This window comes from Lepisma saccharinum, chromosome 23 (assembly GCF_977018435.1).
Source record: "Lepisma saccharinum chromosome 23, izLepSacc3.1, whole genome shotgun sequence".
Lineage (NCBI taxonomy): Eukaryota > Metazoa > Arthropoda > Insecta > Zygentoma > Lepismatidae > Lepisma > Lepisma saccharinum.
In genome coordinates this window covers 42000937-42019772 of record NC_139251.1, presented here as the reverse complement: position 1 = coordinate 42019772, position 18836 = coordinate 42000937, and the positions used below count along the sequence as shown (strand labels likewise).

Sequence of the window (18836 nt, the reverse complement as noted above, 5' to 3'; positions counted from 1 at the left end):
TCATACGAACTAACTGATCCTGAACTACCCATTTATCTCCCTTTGGGAAAGGATACATACCTCCAAAGAGAGGTAAGTGATTTGTAGTTCTGCTACTGTAATCTGTTGTTCGGCCATTTCTTGATGATGGTGCTGGAATCAAATATATTAAAATCGCGCTTTGAAGGTACAGGCATCCAATCTTAGTCTATGGGACGTAGGGTTGGCATGTTTAAAACAAAAGTGTTTTAAACAACTTGTTTAAAACATAAGGCTTTGTTTTTGCACAAATGTTTAACACGTTTAAAACAAAGTGTTTTAAGAATGTTGTTTTCAGACTTGTTTAAAACACATTTTGCATTTTGACACTTGATGTTTGTTTGTTTGTGGTTATTTGTGAGTTTTGTAAGTTTGCATTTTCATTCAATCCGTGTCCTTTTGTTTATTGTGCATAGAAATCTGTTCAGTGACTGATAATGTACATCGATTAACAAAGAAACATATCGTGATGAATACCCGTGGGCCACGTTTAAAGCCCCTATCACACGGAACTTGATTTCTAGTAGGAATGCCCTAGTTGGCGCTGGACTGGCTACCCATTTGCTAGTTTTCGCCTCACACGGTACTTGTTATACCGTACTTGTGGATAGTCTTTCGTTCCCATAATGGCGGCCGCGCGAGATGTAAACAACGTATCACTTCACACTTTTAAAGTACGATAACTATTCAACCGAGAGGAATATCGCTTCGTATTAAATGGTTTTAGGTAGAAAAGAACGGCGCTGATAAAATACATACTTTGCAACGTTTACTATACACGTATGGAAGAATATTTTAGCTTTTTCAATTGTAAACTAGCCTTTCGTGCTGTATGCACTCGGAAACCACAGACAAAAAAGGCTACTTTGCTAACTCACAGATTATCTTCACATGGCCAAACTTTGCTCTGATTGGCTGTTCCACACAATCTAGTCGAAGAAGTTAGTAGCAATTAGAACATGTCCTATTCCTCAAAACCAGTCAAGCAGTCAGCCAGGCGGCCATGATTTCTACCTAGAAAGTCAGTTTATCACCAACTAGGGCATTCCAACTAGATATCATGTTCCGTGTGATAGTTTTGTTCCTCACTTAACATATTGCACACTTGTCAATGTCAATATTTAGTTGCATTCACGATAAAAAAAAAAGCAGAGTAGCTACCACGTGGTCTGGCAATTGTGGAGTTCTCGAACAACTAAAGCCCCTATCACACGGAACTGGATTTCTAGTTGGAATGCCCTAGTTGGCGATGAACTGACTTTCTAGGTAGAAATCATGGCCGCCTGGCTGACTGCTTGACTGGTTTTGAGGAATAGGACATGTTCTAATTGCTACTAACTTCTTCGACTAGATTGTGTGGAACAGCCAATCAGAGCAAAGTTTGGCCATGTGAAGATAATCTGTGAGTTAGCAAAGTAGCCTTTTTTGTCTGTGGTTTCCGAGTGCATACAGCACGAAAGGCTAGTTTACAATTGAAAAAGCTAAAATATTCTTCCATACGTGTATAGTAAACGTTGCAAAGTATGTATTTTATCAGCGCCGTTCTTTTCTACCTAAAACCATTTAATACGAAGCGATATTCCTCTCGGTTGAATAGTTATCGTACTTTAAAAGTGTGAAGTGATACGTTGTTTACATCTCGCGCGGCCGCCATTATGGGAACGAAAGACTATCCACAAGTACGGTATAACAAGTACCGTGTGAGGCGAAAACTAGCAAATGGGTAGCCAGTCCAGCGCCAACTAGGGCATTCCTACTAGAAATCAAGTTCCGTGTGATAGGGCTTTAAACGTGGCCCACGGGTATTCATCACGATATGTTTCTTTGTTAATCGATGTACATTATCAGTCACTGAACAGATTTCTATGCACAATAAACAAAAGGACACGGATTGAATGAAAATGCAAACTTACAAAACTCACAAATAACCACAAACAAACAAACATCAAGTGTCAAAATGCAAAATGTGTTTTAAACAAGTCTGAAAACAACATTCTTAAAACACTTTGTTTTAAACGTGTTAAACATTTGTGCAAAAACAAAGCCTTATGTTTTAAACAAGTTGTTTAAAACACTTTTGTTTTAAACATGCCAACCCTACGTCCCATAGACTAAGATTGGATGCCTGTACCTTCAAAGCGCGATTTTAATATATTTGATTCCAGCACCATCATCAAGAAATGGCCGAACAACAGATTACAGTAGCAGAACTACAAATCACTTACCTCTCTTTGGAGGTATGTATCCTTTCCCAAAGGGAGATAAATGGGTAGTTCAGGATCAGTTAGTTCGTATGAACTTTCCAGCCTGATCATTACCAGTGCGTAGTTAGAGATCGGTTAGTTCATTGAACTCTCCAGCCTAATTATTGCCTATTTTTGTGGGAGCAGGAAAAGGTTTATTATCCATTTTGCCTTGACTCATCTCACTCAACAGGTCGATAGGTGCCGTTGCTTGCCACGAGTTGATAGTTTCCTGGAGATGAGACCTTGATCGAAAAGGTTTATTATCCATAAATGGGTAGTTCAACAATTTCCCGGTGATGGCGCAGGAAACAAATATATTTACCCTTTAAACATGTAAGTTTCCAATTTTATTCTATGGAACGTAAATAATCTGTAGTTTAGCCATTTCCCGATGTTGGCGCAGGAATCAACTACATTAAAATTACCCTTTAAATATGTAAGTTTTCAATCTTATTCTATGGAACGTAAATAATCTGTAGTTCAACCATTTCCCGATGATGGCGCTGGAATCAACTATAATAAAATTACCCTTTAAACATATATTATTCTATGGGACGTAAATAATCTGTAGTTCAGCCATTTCCCGATGATGGGCTGGAATCAACTATATTAAAATTACGCTTTTAACATTCAGGTGTTCAATCTTATTCTATGGGACGTAAATATTCTGTAGTTCAGCCATTTCCCAATGATGGCGTTGGAATCAACTATATTAAAATTACGCTTTTAACATGGAGGTATCGAATCGTATTCTATGGGACGAAAATAATCTGTAGTTCAGACATTTCCCGACGATGTCGCTTGAATCAACTATATTAAAATTACGCTTTGAAAATGGAGGTATTCAATCTTTATTCTATGGGACGTAAATAATCTGTAGTTCAGCCATTTCCAGATGATAGCGCTGGAATCAAATATATTAAAATTAAGCTTTAAACATGAGGGTATCCAATCTCATTAAATGGGACGTAAATATTCTGTAGTTCAGACATTTCCTGATGAAAGCGCTGGAATCATCTATATTAAAATTACGCTTTTAACATGGAGGTATCGAATCGTATTCTATGGGACGAAAATAATCTGTAGTTCAGACATTTCCCGACGATGTCGCTTGAATCAACTATATTAAAATTACGCTTTGAAAATGGAGATATTCAATCTTTATTCTATGGGACGTAAATAATCTGTAGTTCAGCCATTTCCAGATGATAGCGCTAGAATCAAATATATTAAAATTACGCTTTAAACATGAGGGTATCCAATCTCATTAAATGGGACGTAAATATTCTGTAGTTCAGCCATTTCCCGATGATGGCGCTGGAATCAACTATATTAAAATTGCGCTTGGTATCCAATCTTTTTCTATGGGACGTAATTAATCTGTAGTTCAGCCATTCCCGAAGATGGCGCTGGAATCAGGGTTAGCTCAATTTGTGTTTTTTTTTTTAAAGAAAGAAGTTTTTGTTTTGTTTTAAACATGTTTTTAATGTTTTAAACAAGAACTGAAAAAACATCTTTTAAACAAATAAAACGTTTAAAACATAATGCCAAGAATTATTATTTTCTAAGAATAATGATTAATAAGGAATCTTAATAATCCAAAGAAGGACTATGTTCCTAGTTATAAAGTAAACATAGGACTATGCTAATATATATGTTTAAAGGGTAATTTTATTATAGTTGATTCCAGCGCCATCATCGGGAAATGGCTGAACTACAGATTATTTACGTTCCATAGAATAAGATTAAAAACCTACATGTTTAAAGGGTAATTTTAATGTAGTTGATTCCTGCGCCAACATCGGGAAATGGCTGAACTACAGATTATTTACGTTCCATAGAACAAAATTGGAAACATACATGTTTAAAGGGTAAATATATTTGTTTCCTGCGCCATCACCGGGAAATTGTTGAACTACCCATTTATGGATAATAAACCTTTTCGATCAAGGTCTCATCTCCAGGAAACTATCAACTCGTGGCAAGCAACGGCACCTATCGACCTGTTGAGTGAGATGAGTCAAGGCAAAATGGATAATAAACCTTTTCCTGCTCCCACAAAAATAGGCAATAATTAGGCTGGAGAGTTCAATGAACTAACCGATCTCTAACTACGCACTGGTAATGATCAGGCTGGAAAGTTCATACGAACTAACTGATCCTGAACTACCCATTTATCTCCCTTTGGGAAAGGATACATACCTCCAAAGAGAGGTAAGTGATTTGTAGTTCTGCTACTGTAATCTGTTGTTCGGCCATTTCTTGATGATGGTGCTGGAATCAAATATATTAAAATCGCGCTTTGAAGGTACAGGCATCCAATCTTAGTCTATGGGACGTAGGGTTGGCATGTTTAAAACAAAAGTGTTTTAAACAACTTGTTTAAAACATAAGGCTTTGTTTTTGCACAAATGTTTAACACGTTTAAAACAAAGTGTTTTAAGAATGTTGTTTTCAGACTTGTTTAAAACACATTTTGCATTTTGACACTTGATGTTTGTTTGTTTGTGGTTATTTGTGAGTTTTGTAAGTTTGCATTTTCATTCAATCCGTGTCCTTTTGTTTATTGTGCATAGAAATCTGTTCAGTGACTGATAATGTACATCGATTAACAAAGAAACATATCGTGATGAATACCCGTGGGCCACGTTTAAAACACCTGGCTGTGTTGTTCTTTTAAGTGTTTAAAACAGTTTTAAAATTGAATACTATGTGGATGAAACAGTTTTGTTCCTCACTTAACATATTGCACACTTGTCAATGTCAATATTTAGTTGCATTCACGATAAAAAAAAAAGCAGAGTAGCTACCACGTGGTCTGAGTAGGGCCTGGCAATTGTGGAGTTCTCGAACAACTAACATGCGAGATTTAAGACTAACATAAATACGAGTCAAGCATTTACTTTATAATGAGAACACAGTCCATCCTTGAATGATTTTTTCATCATTATTCTTAGAAAATAAGTCTTCTTGGCATTATGTTTTAAACGTTTTATTTTTTTAAAACATGTTTTTTTTTCGGTTCATGTTTAAAAAACACTGTTTAAAACATTTAATACATGTTTAAAACAAAAAAAAACTGTTTGTTTTGTTTCTTTTATAAAAAACACAAATTTTGCCAACCCTGCCTTCAACACCCCTCGCCCATCCCGCTGTAGGTGGAAGATGGAGGTTCCTCAACAGCAAGCAAGGCTGTCGTTTTTGGCTGTCAGCTGTAGCAGCGAGTGATAGCGAACAGTGGCGAACCTAGTCAAAAGTACGCACATTGCGCTCATAATTTTATAACGCACATTAAACTCCTTAAAAAGTAAAAGATTGGAAATAAGTGTAAATGAACGAGAAATCGCCCCTGCTTAGCCTCCATGACGGTCAGTGCCGGATCTATAAACATCAAAACCCTGCAGTGCAAGGTGACTGGCAGATGAGCATCCCTTTAGGGAACCTTTGCCATATCCTTTACATACTCAAATCTTGAAATCAGTGTCGGTGATTAAGGGGGCCTGGTGGATGACTACTGCCATGGGCCTATCTGCTGCGCCCCCCCCCCCCCACTTAATTTCGATTCAAGTCGTCGGTAGTCGATACTGCTTTCAGATAGGATGCAACAATAAAAATGTACAACGTTTTTAGCAGCAAATATTACGAAGAAATTATGCTGAAATCAAGGATGTATTTACGGGGGGGTCCCAGGGGATCTGGACCCCCAGAAAGAATTACTAAGTACAAAAATTAAAAAATTAAAATAGTGAAATTATTTATTTATTTTCCCCAAACTTACTGGAAGGCAAGGATATTGGGATCATACGACTTTGAATGACAGTAAGTACGAAAAGATTTATGCAATATTTATTACTACTTATAATAATATGCATAAAATATTGCCAGGAAGTTTACTTTTCGTCAACTAGATCTAACATCCTTTTCTGATATTCAATAAATATTCAATTCGTTTTCTATTTGACATTAATTTTCTCCAGTTCTTTTTACAAATTTTGCCAGTAAGATAGATAATGAATACGTGCTGTTATATCACTATCCTTATACCCAGAAATATGTTTGGGGGGGGGGGGACGAGCTAAGTGTCTCAGGAATAATAATAATAATAATAATAATAATCCTTGCCTTCTAAAAAGTTCAGAGACAATTAATAATCATCGATTATGCAACAAATGCTAATATTTTCATTACTTACTTGATAAGGTCCGGACCCCCTGGACCCACCTAAATACGTCCTTGCACCGCCTTATCTATCCATGTAATAAAGATATTATATTTATTAATTTGAATATTTTAATTAATACTATTTAATTAATTTATTATAAATATGATTATTTTAATTGTATTATTATTATCAGACACTTGGTTCGGACCTCCCTCCCGAAATATATTTCGTGCCTGGATGCAATCAATGCTGTTGCTATGTAAATACTAAATTTTTCGAGTTTCTATTGCCAAGCAAATCTTCGTGTAATTGGCTACCATTCTTGTGACACACACACGCACATTCGTTGAGCTGCGGTGTCCGAGTGGTCAGTCTCGCGCCTAGCGCGGAACAGGTAGGTCGTGCTGTACGAGCTCTGCGCTTTGAGGAAAAGTGAAAGTTCAGCGCGAATCGGTACGTACGTGTGGGAGAGGGTGTGCTGTTGAACTGTGCTAGTGAAGAATTGGACAAAAGTAAAGTATAGAATGGATCGCGAAAATACGATACAAATCAGTTTTGAAACGGGAACTTTGAAACCTAGTCCTTTGGAAGTACATGAATTTATTCATGATAAATTCAAACTGAGTGTGGATGAAATTGCAGCCATACAAATTCCCACGACGATTAAATGTGTATTTTTGAAATTAGTGCGTCCGGGAAAAATGAGAAAAATATTAGAAGAAAATACTGGTGAAGTGAATTTTTATTATAGTAGTGGAGCTGATGTATGTACGTTTCATCTAAATAAAATACCTATATAGGGCAAAGGTTCCTTATTTTCGAGAAGATGCATTTTTCGCAAAAACGTTACTCTGGCTGTAACTATATCGGCTCTCTCCATCATAAATCGTCTACCGTCGTTGCTCTTTTTGTACTTGAACCCCATAGACTTCAGTATCCTCTACAACGACGAAACTCCCCACTCAAAGCTTATTTGTGTATGCAAATCAACGCGAAACTTGTTCAGTGTTGAATATTCACCCTCTACATAATACCCGAGGATAATGGACATTTCCACTTTGACATGAAAAACGTTTTAAATCCATTCATTTTACAGATAATGACACAAACATGAGATGTGCAAAATATCTCGGCGATATTTGTTTCGGTTCTCGAGAAACACGCCTTCAAACACCGCTGAAATTCACCTCCTACGTCACGGATTTGAAAACGTCCTCTCCACAGACAGGAGGTCCTCTGACGTCATCACTTAGAAATGCGTGCAGGCGGGGCTTCTGCTCGTCCCGTCAACTTAGCATGAGCCGCGGAAGCGACAGAAAATTCACTTGTTACCGTGTAAAACAAGTATCTTACAACTTCCAGTGCAAAAATCTGTGCTCCATTTCATGGAGATGAATTATGCCCTAGCAGTATAGTAGTATTTACTATAATTCAGCCACTCGGTAGGGAGTTTTCCTATTAGGGTGACAAAGCAAACCTTGTAACAGTCCATGGCTGAACAAGTGAACAGCCTTGTTCATTGCGAATACATAGGTTAGTTCTGACTGGCAAGAACTTAATGTTATAGGAATGCCTTTTCTGGAATTACAATTATTTTCGTCATAATATTTTCTTCACAAATTTTAAGATAATACTTTTAGAACACACTGGTTTACACGAAAATTTCTGCAATATAAGAGGTGATACGGTATAAATAGGAATGGTGAATTTTTAAATTTCCTGCAGTAAATGACAGTTTTCTTCAGTTAATATATATTGCAAATTTTTGTATTTAGCCTACTTTTATTTCGCTTTTCCGTTCACTTCCTTTAACCGCAACGATGAGAACGCATGGTTAATTTATTATGTATCATCTCAAACATCACATTTCTTCCCACTTTTGGCTAATCGCTTCAATGAAGATGAATAACTACAAGCAGTATTCGAAGTCGGGATGCAGGAGTACCCCCCCCCCCCCCACACACACACACCCTACCACCAACTGCACAATCTAAGTATCACCCAACCTGCCACGATAAGAGACGAACTATTTCTTCTGTCCCATCTCATTTCGAAATCATTCACTTGTCCAATCTCCTTTTATGAGACGAGACGGAACATGCCTCGTCTCGTGAACAACACTAACATTAACAATAGAAGCATCCCCCTAGCTGTCCCCAAAGTCTCGAGCAAACATCCTCCCATGTAACAATTTCCAGTTCAATGAAATGTCACTTACAAGGAAACAGTCATGCCCAGGTCGAGTCAAACCTGGAACATGCGACTTCCTCAGATAAATCATGAATTTTGTGTATAATAATTACAACGCCAGTTCATTCCTGGTAATTCTGAATCTGCGGTTTGGTTTGCATATATAAGCAGGATAATATTCAGTTTTCGAGGGCTGTACCGTCGAAACGAGGAGTCTCTCTCTCTCTCTCTATCTCTCTCAAAAAAAAAAAAAAATAATAATAATAAATAAATAAATAAGAAAGGTTTTTTTGGTATTTATAATGATAAGCCTTTGCATACGTTGTTACTTCTATATTTTTCTAGACTTGAGACGAGAACGAGAATTGCCCTCCCAAACCGAGACGGATGTTTATAAATTGAGACGAGACTGTCAATGAGACATTTACAAATAAACACGAGACAGACATTTACAACTCTCAACGAGAACGAGACCAAGGCTGCCATGTCTCGTCTCGATAGGATCCTTAGTGGTGAAGTTGTGAACCAACCAATTAATGCGTTCGGGGTAACGAGATGAGGCGGCTTTTTTCGCAGTACAAAATTCAAAATAATTATATCGTACCATTTCAGTATGGGATATTGTTATACACATGGGCGTATATATAGTTCACGGGGGGGAGGGATGGATCAACTTTTGGTATGATTAGGGTTGCTTTATTTCGTAAGTGGAAATCCAAGACGCTGCTGGCCGGAAGCTTGTTGGGGAGCAGGGGGGAGGGAAAGGGGTGCTGGACCCGACAAAGTTGCGTGTATGTAGTCACACTACTTGTTAGTATTGATACTTTTCTGTTCATCTTGTGTCACTGCGATTTTAAGAACCAAATTTCTTTAATATGATTCGAGGGGGAAAAAATAACTGATTTGACAGTCTCAATGTAGTTTCTTATCGCAGAAATTCCAAAACTATCAGGAAATTACAGATATTAGTCTGCAGTCCTATCTGGTGTGTGGAATTACGAAATTTCCTTCACATCCGTATCCCGTCCTATACGTCTCTAATTTAAGAGAATGAAATAAGTCCGAAGGAATTTTTTATGAACAAGCGGATAGAACAAGGAAACTGGTAATTTTAGTGAACCAAAAAGGGGGGGGGGGTCGGACCCGTTGAATCCCCCTTAAATACGCCCATGGTTATACACATTATTTCCTTGTAATAATTATACATAAACTAAGTATAGATATGTACTGTGAAACTAATGTAATCTTCTCAGTGTATTTTCTCTTATCTGCACAAAAATATTTGATCATAATTTGCGCAACAGAAATGGAACACAAACTGAAATTGCTTTATGGAAAAGAAAGTTAAATAGCTAGGCTTTATAAATAAAGTGAAGAATGTGAAAATTCCTATTTTGCACTACATAGGTTGCGGTAAATAACGATAAATATAAGTTAAAAAATATTTTTGAGTGTCTGGTCAGCAACCAATTTTATAAGCAATATTTTTCGCATGGCCTGAGAACACACACGCAGCTGAACCCTTTCATTTATCTTGCACGTGAGCAGCAGGGATATTTCATAGAAAAATGATCATTACAAAACATAGCTTTCCTTTCTCCTATCGCTTCTTCTTCCATTATTTAAATCGGTACAGATTTGTAAAACTGCTGCACGTGTTCGCTCACCTTGGGCTACCCATCCGGAACTGGACGCTCGAAGCAGACGACAAACGAGCTCTCCCTAAGGAGTGACGTAGTAACATGGCGGCGGCGTGTTTTCAGCGCAACGCTAGCCTCGCAACTTTGGAAGTCTCGTTTCTGTCTTAAACTGGACGCAGAGAAACGCGAGAACTTGCAGGGGTCATTTTTCCAGGGTGTAGTTTTTAAAATTGTTGTAAAAAAAAATTGAGTGGAAATGTCCATTCTTCTTATTACATCTTTATCGCAACCGTCGATTGCCTTTGTGATACTGTTCCTTTTGATTCGTTTGCGCGGTGATTCAAATGACGTGGAACCCGACGCCTCAAGACTGGTTTTGCCTTCCCTAACAATACGCAGCATAGTTCACTTACTCACTCCACAATCTTCCAACACTCTCTGTTGCACTTTGTGCACTTACCAACGGACCACTGTTTTCTGCTTCCTTTTGAAAATATTCATGAACCCTACTGATTATTTTCCTGCCTTGGCTACGAACTACCTCCTTCCTGTTCGCCATCGTACGATACTTACTGCGTTGATAAACACAAAGCTCCCAATGAAACAACGAGAGTACAAATAAACGTCACATCACATGCCACATACACGTTTATCAAAGAAACAATGCAGTTAGGCAATACACGACGCGACAACAATTACTCCCACGCATGTTATTCCTACATTCCGCTCATAACAAACAGGAATCAACACTGGGTCAAAACACCATCAGTAACGCGCTGAATTGGCAACACAGCAACGTGCAGAACGAAGTTATCGCTGCAGCTTCCTCCCGCGACTGCGTAACTCTCGGCTCCACCGCTAGGTGGTCTGTTCTCTGGTTGGTCAGCAGCATGTTCCCCGTTCCCCACTTCCTCTGCCAGCTTCTAGAGCGCACGCCGTAAGAACTGAAAAGCTGTGATGAACCGCATTCGATCAGTCCAATTTTGAACCACTTTTTCAAGTAATTGGGGATGTATGTCGTTAATATTTTGCCAAAATGTTTAAAATTAGGGATTCACAATGCTTTAAACAGCAATTGATTTTGTAATGTTTAAAAATGTTATAAAATAAAAATATTAATATAACTATATCCATGTCAATATAATTTAACGCTACAGTTAGATATGCAAAGCGTTGGTGGAACTAGTTTCGTGTAGGAAACCAGACGTGATTTTGGTTTGAAGTGAGAACTGATACGGTTGGTGTTCCCGACATTTCGTAGCCCCCGAACAGTTGAGAAAATCCAAAGGATCTTATTTAAAATAGTTTAATTCTTGAAATTAACAGTTTTTATTCCAAAAGTGCAAAAACAATCACTTGAAGAGGAAATAGTGTGTACAATTCAAGATTTTCACCGCATCGGCAAATTTCTGAAACTTCGCATCCAAATTTCCCCCACCTGGTCGGGGAATGGATAATTATTAATATTACCTTACGAATCCCACCCCCGACCTACGACAGTATTCGTATCAAGGACCCTTGTCGTAGCGCCGTCTACTTTCTACTTTCGTTTCTTTATATCTTATTATGTACATTGGTCGTTACTCCAATTGAGTTTATTACGGTCAAAAACTTCTGGTTTCACATAATATTCAGAAAGCTAAAGACTTCATTACTCAATGTAAGTAGTGCTGCCTTCAAAGTAATTTTCTCCCAAGGTTTTAATTTTTTAGTGTTTTATAGAAGAATTATTAAAGTTACTAACAGTATCAGTATACAAAGTGTAAATTCACAAAACAATATTAAGAAGAAAATAAAACACAATACCATGCTGTAGTGTAGCGCATAAAATACTACTGTAGTCTTAGTGTTCAAACGTAATAATTATTAAAATACCTCTTTTGTAAGAATTATGGAACACACATGAAAGTAACTGTGGAGTAGGAAGGAATAGACGTTTTAAAACAACCAATTGAAAAATCAGGAACATAGAACATCCATTTTGTTTCCTAACTAGAAATCAGATCAAGATTATATAATTACAGGAACTTCTAAATGCTGAAAATCAATAAACCAGCAATGTCAACAATAGGAATTTCAACAAAGATAAAGTACAGAAAACATATTCACACACAAAAAATTAAACTTTCGCTGCGGACAGGATTCGAACCTGTGCGGGTAGAACCCATTGGATTTCAAGTCCAACTCCTTAACCACTCGGACACCGCAGCTCAACGATTGTGCGTGTGTGTGTCAAGAATGGTAGCCTAAACTAATGTCATTGCAATTCATTCCATTTCGGAAATTTCCATTGTTCCTTGCTGAAATCTCTGAGTTAGTGTTAATGGAGTCACCTCGCAATTCTGTATTGGTAGGACTTTGAAATCTTCTATTCCTGTTGTATCTAGGTGCATCTGTATTATTGCCATTACTAGCGTTCCTTTGAGTGTTTGTTCTTCGATTGTTATTATGAAAGTACAAACTTCGATCGTTACCTTGTCGCCTATAGCTCTCTTGGCTAGCTCCAGATTGCCTATAGTTGTTTCTGGGATTCCTAGCAGCTGGTTGGCCCATAAGTCTCTCTGAAGCTACTGTTTGGGTAGATGAATCACTACATGACTTATTTTCCATAGACACTTGCCTTACAAAATGCCTAGATTTTTCGAACCTATTCGAGTTTACTCCCCACTTATATAATCACCAGGTAGTGACAAAGATTTGGTTTTATCACTAGAATATAAGTCTATTGTCCTGAGTTTTTGTGTTAATTGTTTAAGGTTGGAAATTTCGTGACAACCCACATTCTTAGAAACTGTTTCTGGCAATTGCTTCAGAATTACTCTTATTATCTCAGCTTGTTTGGGCTTTTCTACAAGGTTGCAATATGATGAATATACCTTCAATGCGTACGCTTCTAATGATAAACCAGAAGATGTGTTGTATTTACGAGAACGCAAAACTGCTAGTTGGCTTTCTAACAAATCATTAGAAGCAAATTGTTCAAGAAACTTGCACACAAAATCATCATATGATGAGAAATTCCATCTTTCACTATTGAACCAATACGCTGCAGTATTGTAGAAACATTTGAGAATAACTTGCAGGCGATATTGAGAAGATACACCAATCAAATTTAACATTGTTGTCAGCTGGTCTATAAACTCCCTAGCTGATTGTTTCGAGACGTCACCTCCAAAACGTGGTAACTGGCTTAGCTCATTTACACGAATAACTTTACCCGGGCATTCTCCAAATGGGTTTCTTGCAGAAATATTTGCATTACATTCTGCACGCGCAGGTTTACAAAACTGGTTTGATTCAAAATTTGGAGACTCAGAATTCTTAGAAGCAATGTTAATTGGATCATTCAAAATGTCATTTCTGGGAATGTAATTTTGATTACAAAACATCGGACTCATTGAAGTTGTAGTATTTGTATTACCAGATACAGTATATAATGGCTTCTCACATGAAGGTGTATGCTGAAAATACATTTGTGAAATTGGATTATTTGAATAAGCTTTCGTTGTACAACACTGAGTTTCATTATGAAAACTGGCATTCAGAGGATTTCCATAACCATAATGGTTAGTAGAACAAGGTTCATTGTAATGCACTCTATATGCATTCTCCGAAAGTGCAAAGTCCCTATTGGCCAACGGATGTGTAGTGAAATGAGCAGGTGATTCGTTACATGATGGAGGATCCCACAAATAAGATGTATTGGAAAGCCTATAGGTAAAATCAGTTCCAAAAGAAGTAGCGTTCTGACCTGATTTACGTTTAGTAATTACAGGTACATCAATATCAGATGAATCATAACCCGAAGAACCAACACCACGTTTGTCACTAGCCCGAAATTTAACATTTCGTGATCTTCGATTTGAATTTGCATTATTTGTTTGACAAGCCACATGCTTGTTTGTTTACTATTTCCATCCTCTTTGCTCAGTTCTCGTCCTCCATTGAAAGTTTCGTTAGCAACACTGTTGCTGATGGCATTGCCTTGCTCCAAAGAAATAACCCTACCTCTAAGGTCATTTACCAAGGTTTCAGAGCTACATGTAGCAGTCTGAACTACCTTCATTCTATCTAATTCCGCATTTAATGTTTCAAACCTAACCTCATGTTGAGTAAATTTCTCCATAATTTCATCATTGCAGACTTCCAACCTTGCCAACTTTCCGTCATGACTCTTCATTTGTTCTTGAATAACTGAAACTTCGACATGCATTGTACTAATACCTTCATCCAATTTACACCTCAACTCACTGCTAACATTTTGACAAGTTTGGGCAACATCTTGTAACGAATGTTCAATATGATCAAGCCGGCCGTTAAACCTAACATTATGCTGCTGTAATTCATTTCGAATGGCTTGAAACTTCTCTTCCAGATTTTCATTATTTTGTTGCAATTCCCTTTGTAATATTTCATTATTTTGTTGCATATCCTTTTGCAACTCCTTTTGTAACATTTCATTATTTTGTTGCATATCCTTTTGCAACTCCTTTTGTAACATTTCATTATTTTGTTGCACATCCTTTTGCAACTCCTTTTGTAACATTTCATTATTTTGTTGCATATCCTTTTGCAACTCTTTTTGCAACATTTCATTATTTTGTTGCAATTCACAGCGAATGTTCTGTTGCAACTTTTCTTGAAGATTTTCATTATTTTGCTGTAAACTTTGGGTAACTGTAACTTGAAATGCAGCAATAATCTTGTCCAAGTTGGGATTCACTGTACTTGTATAAGATTTTAACAAAAATGGATCAAAATCTGGTTTACAAGATTTACAAAAATAGCTTTCATTAGAAGAGCTAAATATTACCCAGTGCATTACAGTCAAACCTCTGCACTCCAAATGTTCCCATTTATTGCAGCTATTGCACTTCACAAGACTGGAATCTGCTTCAATGTTACTGCAACAAATAATATTCTTCATTGGGTCAGCATTTTCTTCAATAGTTTCATTTTCCCTGAAACTATCGACGACATCGGATCTTAAGAAAACTCCCGTTCTTAAGTTGTAAGAATGTTGCTTCCGATCCATTATTTAAAGTAATCAGAAGATAACTTCCATACTACATATTCACGAATCCTGGCTGAAGGTCGCCATAATTGTTGCTGTTAGTTTTGTATTAGCAACTAGTAAAAATATATTATTTGTTTTATGAAAGAAAATACAGAAATCTACTTACGAATTGGTATATATTACACTATATCCCATAATACATAATTAGAACAGTAACAGTGATAATGAAATGTCTTTCTTCTTATCAAAGATTTTTATCATGAATAAAACTTAATTGTGAATGTTATAAAAAGATGACAGTCACAAGCACGTGTCATAATGATACAAAATGATAACATGTAGAAAGTTTCAAATACGTTTGAGCTGTTTTTAAGATGGGTAATACATAAAGTGTAAGTTCAATGTTTACCTATTCGTTACCTTACATCATTGCTACTACTGTAGTTGTACATTTTGTTCCATTGGTTTGTCTTTCGCCTCTTCTGATTATCCCTAGGTCATTCCACATATCCGAGACTTTTTCCTTTAAATTCGAAATAGTCTCGCTCCCGTCCATCTCGAATTATTATCAGCACTGTTCGTAGGAGTTAAAATAATAACTTACTATTTTTTGTGCTTATTACTATTAGCTACAAATTTTGTATCAACACGAAACCCCCTACAAAAAAAAAAAAAAAAAAATGGCAACTAGTATGCCTCTGCCTTGTTATCACTGCCACTGGTATGCTATACATTTACACAGCGTACTTTCAATTAGTTATTCTTACTTGATTTGTCGTTACTTTCAACTGATAATCTCTACCTCCTTCTTTACTCTCAATTTATAATCTCAACCGCACAAAGAGAAATTCTACATAATTATAGCAGCCACTGTAATCAACAAAATTTATTCAATCCAAATCTCATTTGTGAAGGTTCTGACTGTTTGCCGTAGCCACTTCCCATGCAGTGAATATTTTGCCAGTGGAGAAATCTTGAAAGAAGCCGGAACCAGAATGAAATGAAACAGGTGGTGCCCTTTCGCAGCAGTCACGGAGAGGAGGGGGCGGTGAAGGCAGGGGGGAGACATGGTGGCAAGTCTTTCTACCATGATGGGGAGGTCCTCTGCCCCCCGGCCTGTGCTCTTCCTCTAGTTTAGGACACAAGTGAGAAGAATTGCTAGTTCCCTGCTATGTCGCTAGGTGTCTCTGTATCGCACCGAGGCAGGAAAACTCTTTTCATGCCAACCTCCAGGCCACTCTTAAGTGCAATTAGTATTGATATCACTCGTGCATAGATAAGCCTACAACTCCATCTATTAGCTGCCAACCTAAACTATCCATATAATTTTGAGCAGATCTGCATGGTGCTGCCATCTAATGGGTAAATAAGAAAGGACACTGCAGGAGGGATACAATAGGAATATAGGACAAAAATAAAGAAAGGGGGTGAGCATGAAGGGGAGAAAAAGAACAGGATCGTGATCTGGATTTTGCTTGAACTATTGCAAAAACTTGTGAGTTGATATAGGATAAAAAATTTCCAATGAATGAACATGTATGATTAGTTCATTGCTCAAAGTAAGGAGCACACATGGTTTTACCTTTTTTAAAAAAAGGTATTCTGGTGAAGATAAATACAGGAAATGTGATGTATGTGTGATACGACATTAGTGGGAACTACTGGAGGAATGAAGAAAGTGTGTTTCTTGTGTAATAGTGTAGCAATCCAACAAAATACGTAAGTACAAGAATCTAGTGCAGCGGTACAGTGTGGAGTGTAAGCAAAATACTAAGAAATTCGTGATTTTATCATTTGCCTTCATTATTGACTGAATATCATAGCTGTCTTCCTGACATTTTGTAATAAACAAATCAGCGACATTGAATACACAACAATCTCCGAGGAGGTTAAAGTTGCTTATGTGAATTTAAATCTTACTTGCATTGTGTTGAATTGACACCCAATATAAATATAAATGTCACTTCTTCTGTTATTGTTCACAAATTTAATCTGCTTCCCCTGCAAATAGTGGTCAATGCTGGTTTGCTCCTACTAGAAGAAATATAAAATAAAAATAAATACATACTTCACCATACTGATGGTGATAATATATTACATATAACAATCATTAGTTGAATTCTCGTCAGAAAAATAATGATCATTTATTGTTATACTTGTGTGGTGAATTTCTATTTCTTTCTTCTTTGTACATACCTATAATTCTTTTGCTTTATACAATGTGATTTTTTCGACTGATCATATTCAAGATTAGCATGTCAAATTCTTATAATGTAATCAACCACAAATTTACTTGTATGTGTGCGACATGTATATTTGTAGCTGTAACTTTTAAATGTAATTAGCGGAGACTTATAATTGGGCAGCTAAATGCCTGTTGGTTCCTCCAAACTTAAATAAATAAATAAAATTCTCATAAATACAATGCCATGTGCTCACTGTGCATGACAGTTGTGCAAAATGAATAACTGTGCCAAAACAATGAAGAAAATAAGAAGACATGATAAAAGGCTGAAGTAAGAAATAAGAAAGCATAGCAATAAATCTTACCGAAACCACCAAGATTGCAGATGAGAAGAGAAATTTCATTCAAGAATGAAGACTGATTTCATACAGGACAGGACCACTAAATTTTCACTTTATTATAGTTTTGCATATTCATTTTCAAAAGAAAACTAAAAACTTAGCTTTATAATGCATAGAGTTTAATATGAGGTCAGGAATTATATTACATAATGTACATAAAAGATGATTTGTACAAACATATTGTGTATAAAAAACCTGTAACACAGAAACTTTGTTCTACAAAAACAGCACTTTGTCAACATGTAAACTTTTACAAAGTATCAACCTTTATCAAAAAATTAACTTAATATATTTTAGAACTTTTAATATATTGAAAAATTGTTAAACAATTTAAATTGAGACAATCAGGAGACTTTTCCCTTCTGGCCACTTTCTTATTGTCGGTCTTATAAATTAACACATTAGAAAAATTGAGAAAACACTGGGTTTAAGTTCATTGCTTGTAAGAGAGAAATTTAAAATAACCAATCTAAAGATAATAGAGATGATAGTAATAAGACCTAATGGCTTGATAGTATTTATGCATGCTTCGGAAAGTTTTCACTGAGTTGTTGTTCAGTAGTAATCTTCATTCACTGAGTCTTCGACCATTTTCTGGTGGACTTTTTCTGAGATTCTCTGATGAAATAAAGAAAGAAAAAATTCATTAAGATTATGTCTACTACAATTTAGAAGACACATTGTACACTGTGCCTAATATATTGCACTTAAAAGCTATTCTATTTAATTCTATCAGTTTCTCAAAAATTATATACCCAAGTAACCAAAAGTGGTTGGCCCAACATTAGGCCAAGCGTACAGAAAATGGCCAATGGTAATTTTGGCAGTGGTTTCCATGTTGGGCCAACATGTGGTTTTTGAGTTGGGCCAACATATAGTTTTATGTTGGACTCTCTGGACTAGGGGGAGAAAATTATACACTGGGACCAGAGGTTATACACTAAAAATTTGCAACCGTAACATATTCCATATATCAC

The 18836-nt window shown here is 36.6% G+C and overlaps 1 protein-coding gene and 1 non-coding gene across 5 annotated transcripts in view; both read right to left on the bottom strand.

Moving 5' to 3' along the window:
- Positions 1–12384: 12384 nt before the first annotated feature.
- TRNAS-UGA (transfer RNA serine (anticodon UGA)) lies at positions 12385–12466 on the bottom strand. The gene has a single exon. It is a non-coding gene; the product is annotated as a tRNA-Ser (tRNA).
- A 5496-nt stretch (positions 12467–17962) lies between these two features.
- Positions 17963–18836, bottom strand: part of LOC146005307 (uncharacterized) — a 114265-nt gene continuing 113391 nt past the window's right edge. For all 4 annotated transcript variants that reach the window (XM_083144439.1, XM_083144443.1, XM_083144441.1 and 1 more), the window contains exon 6: positions 17963–18477. In XM_083144439.1, the coding sequence (XP_083000565.1) occupies positions 18415–18477 (63 nt within the window). In that variant the 3' untranslated portion in view covers positions 17963–18414. The remainder of the gene's footprint in view (positions 18478–18836) is intronic.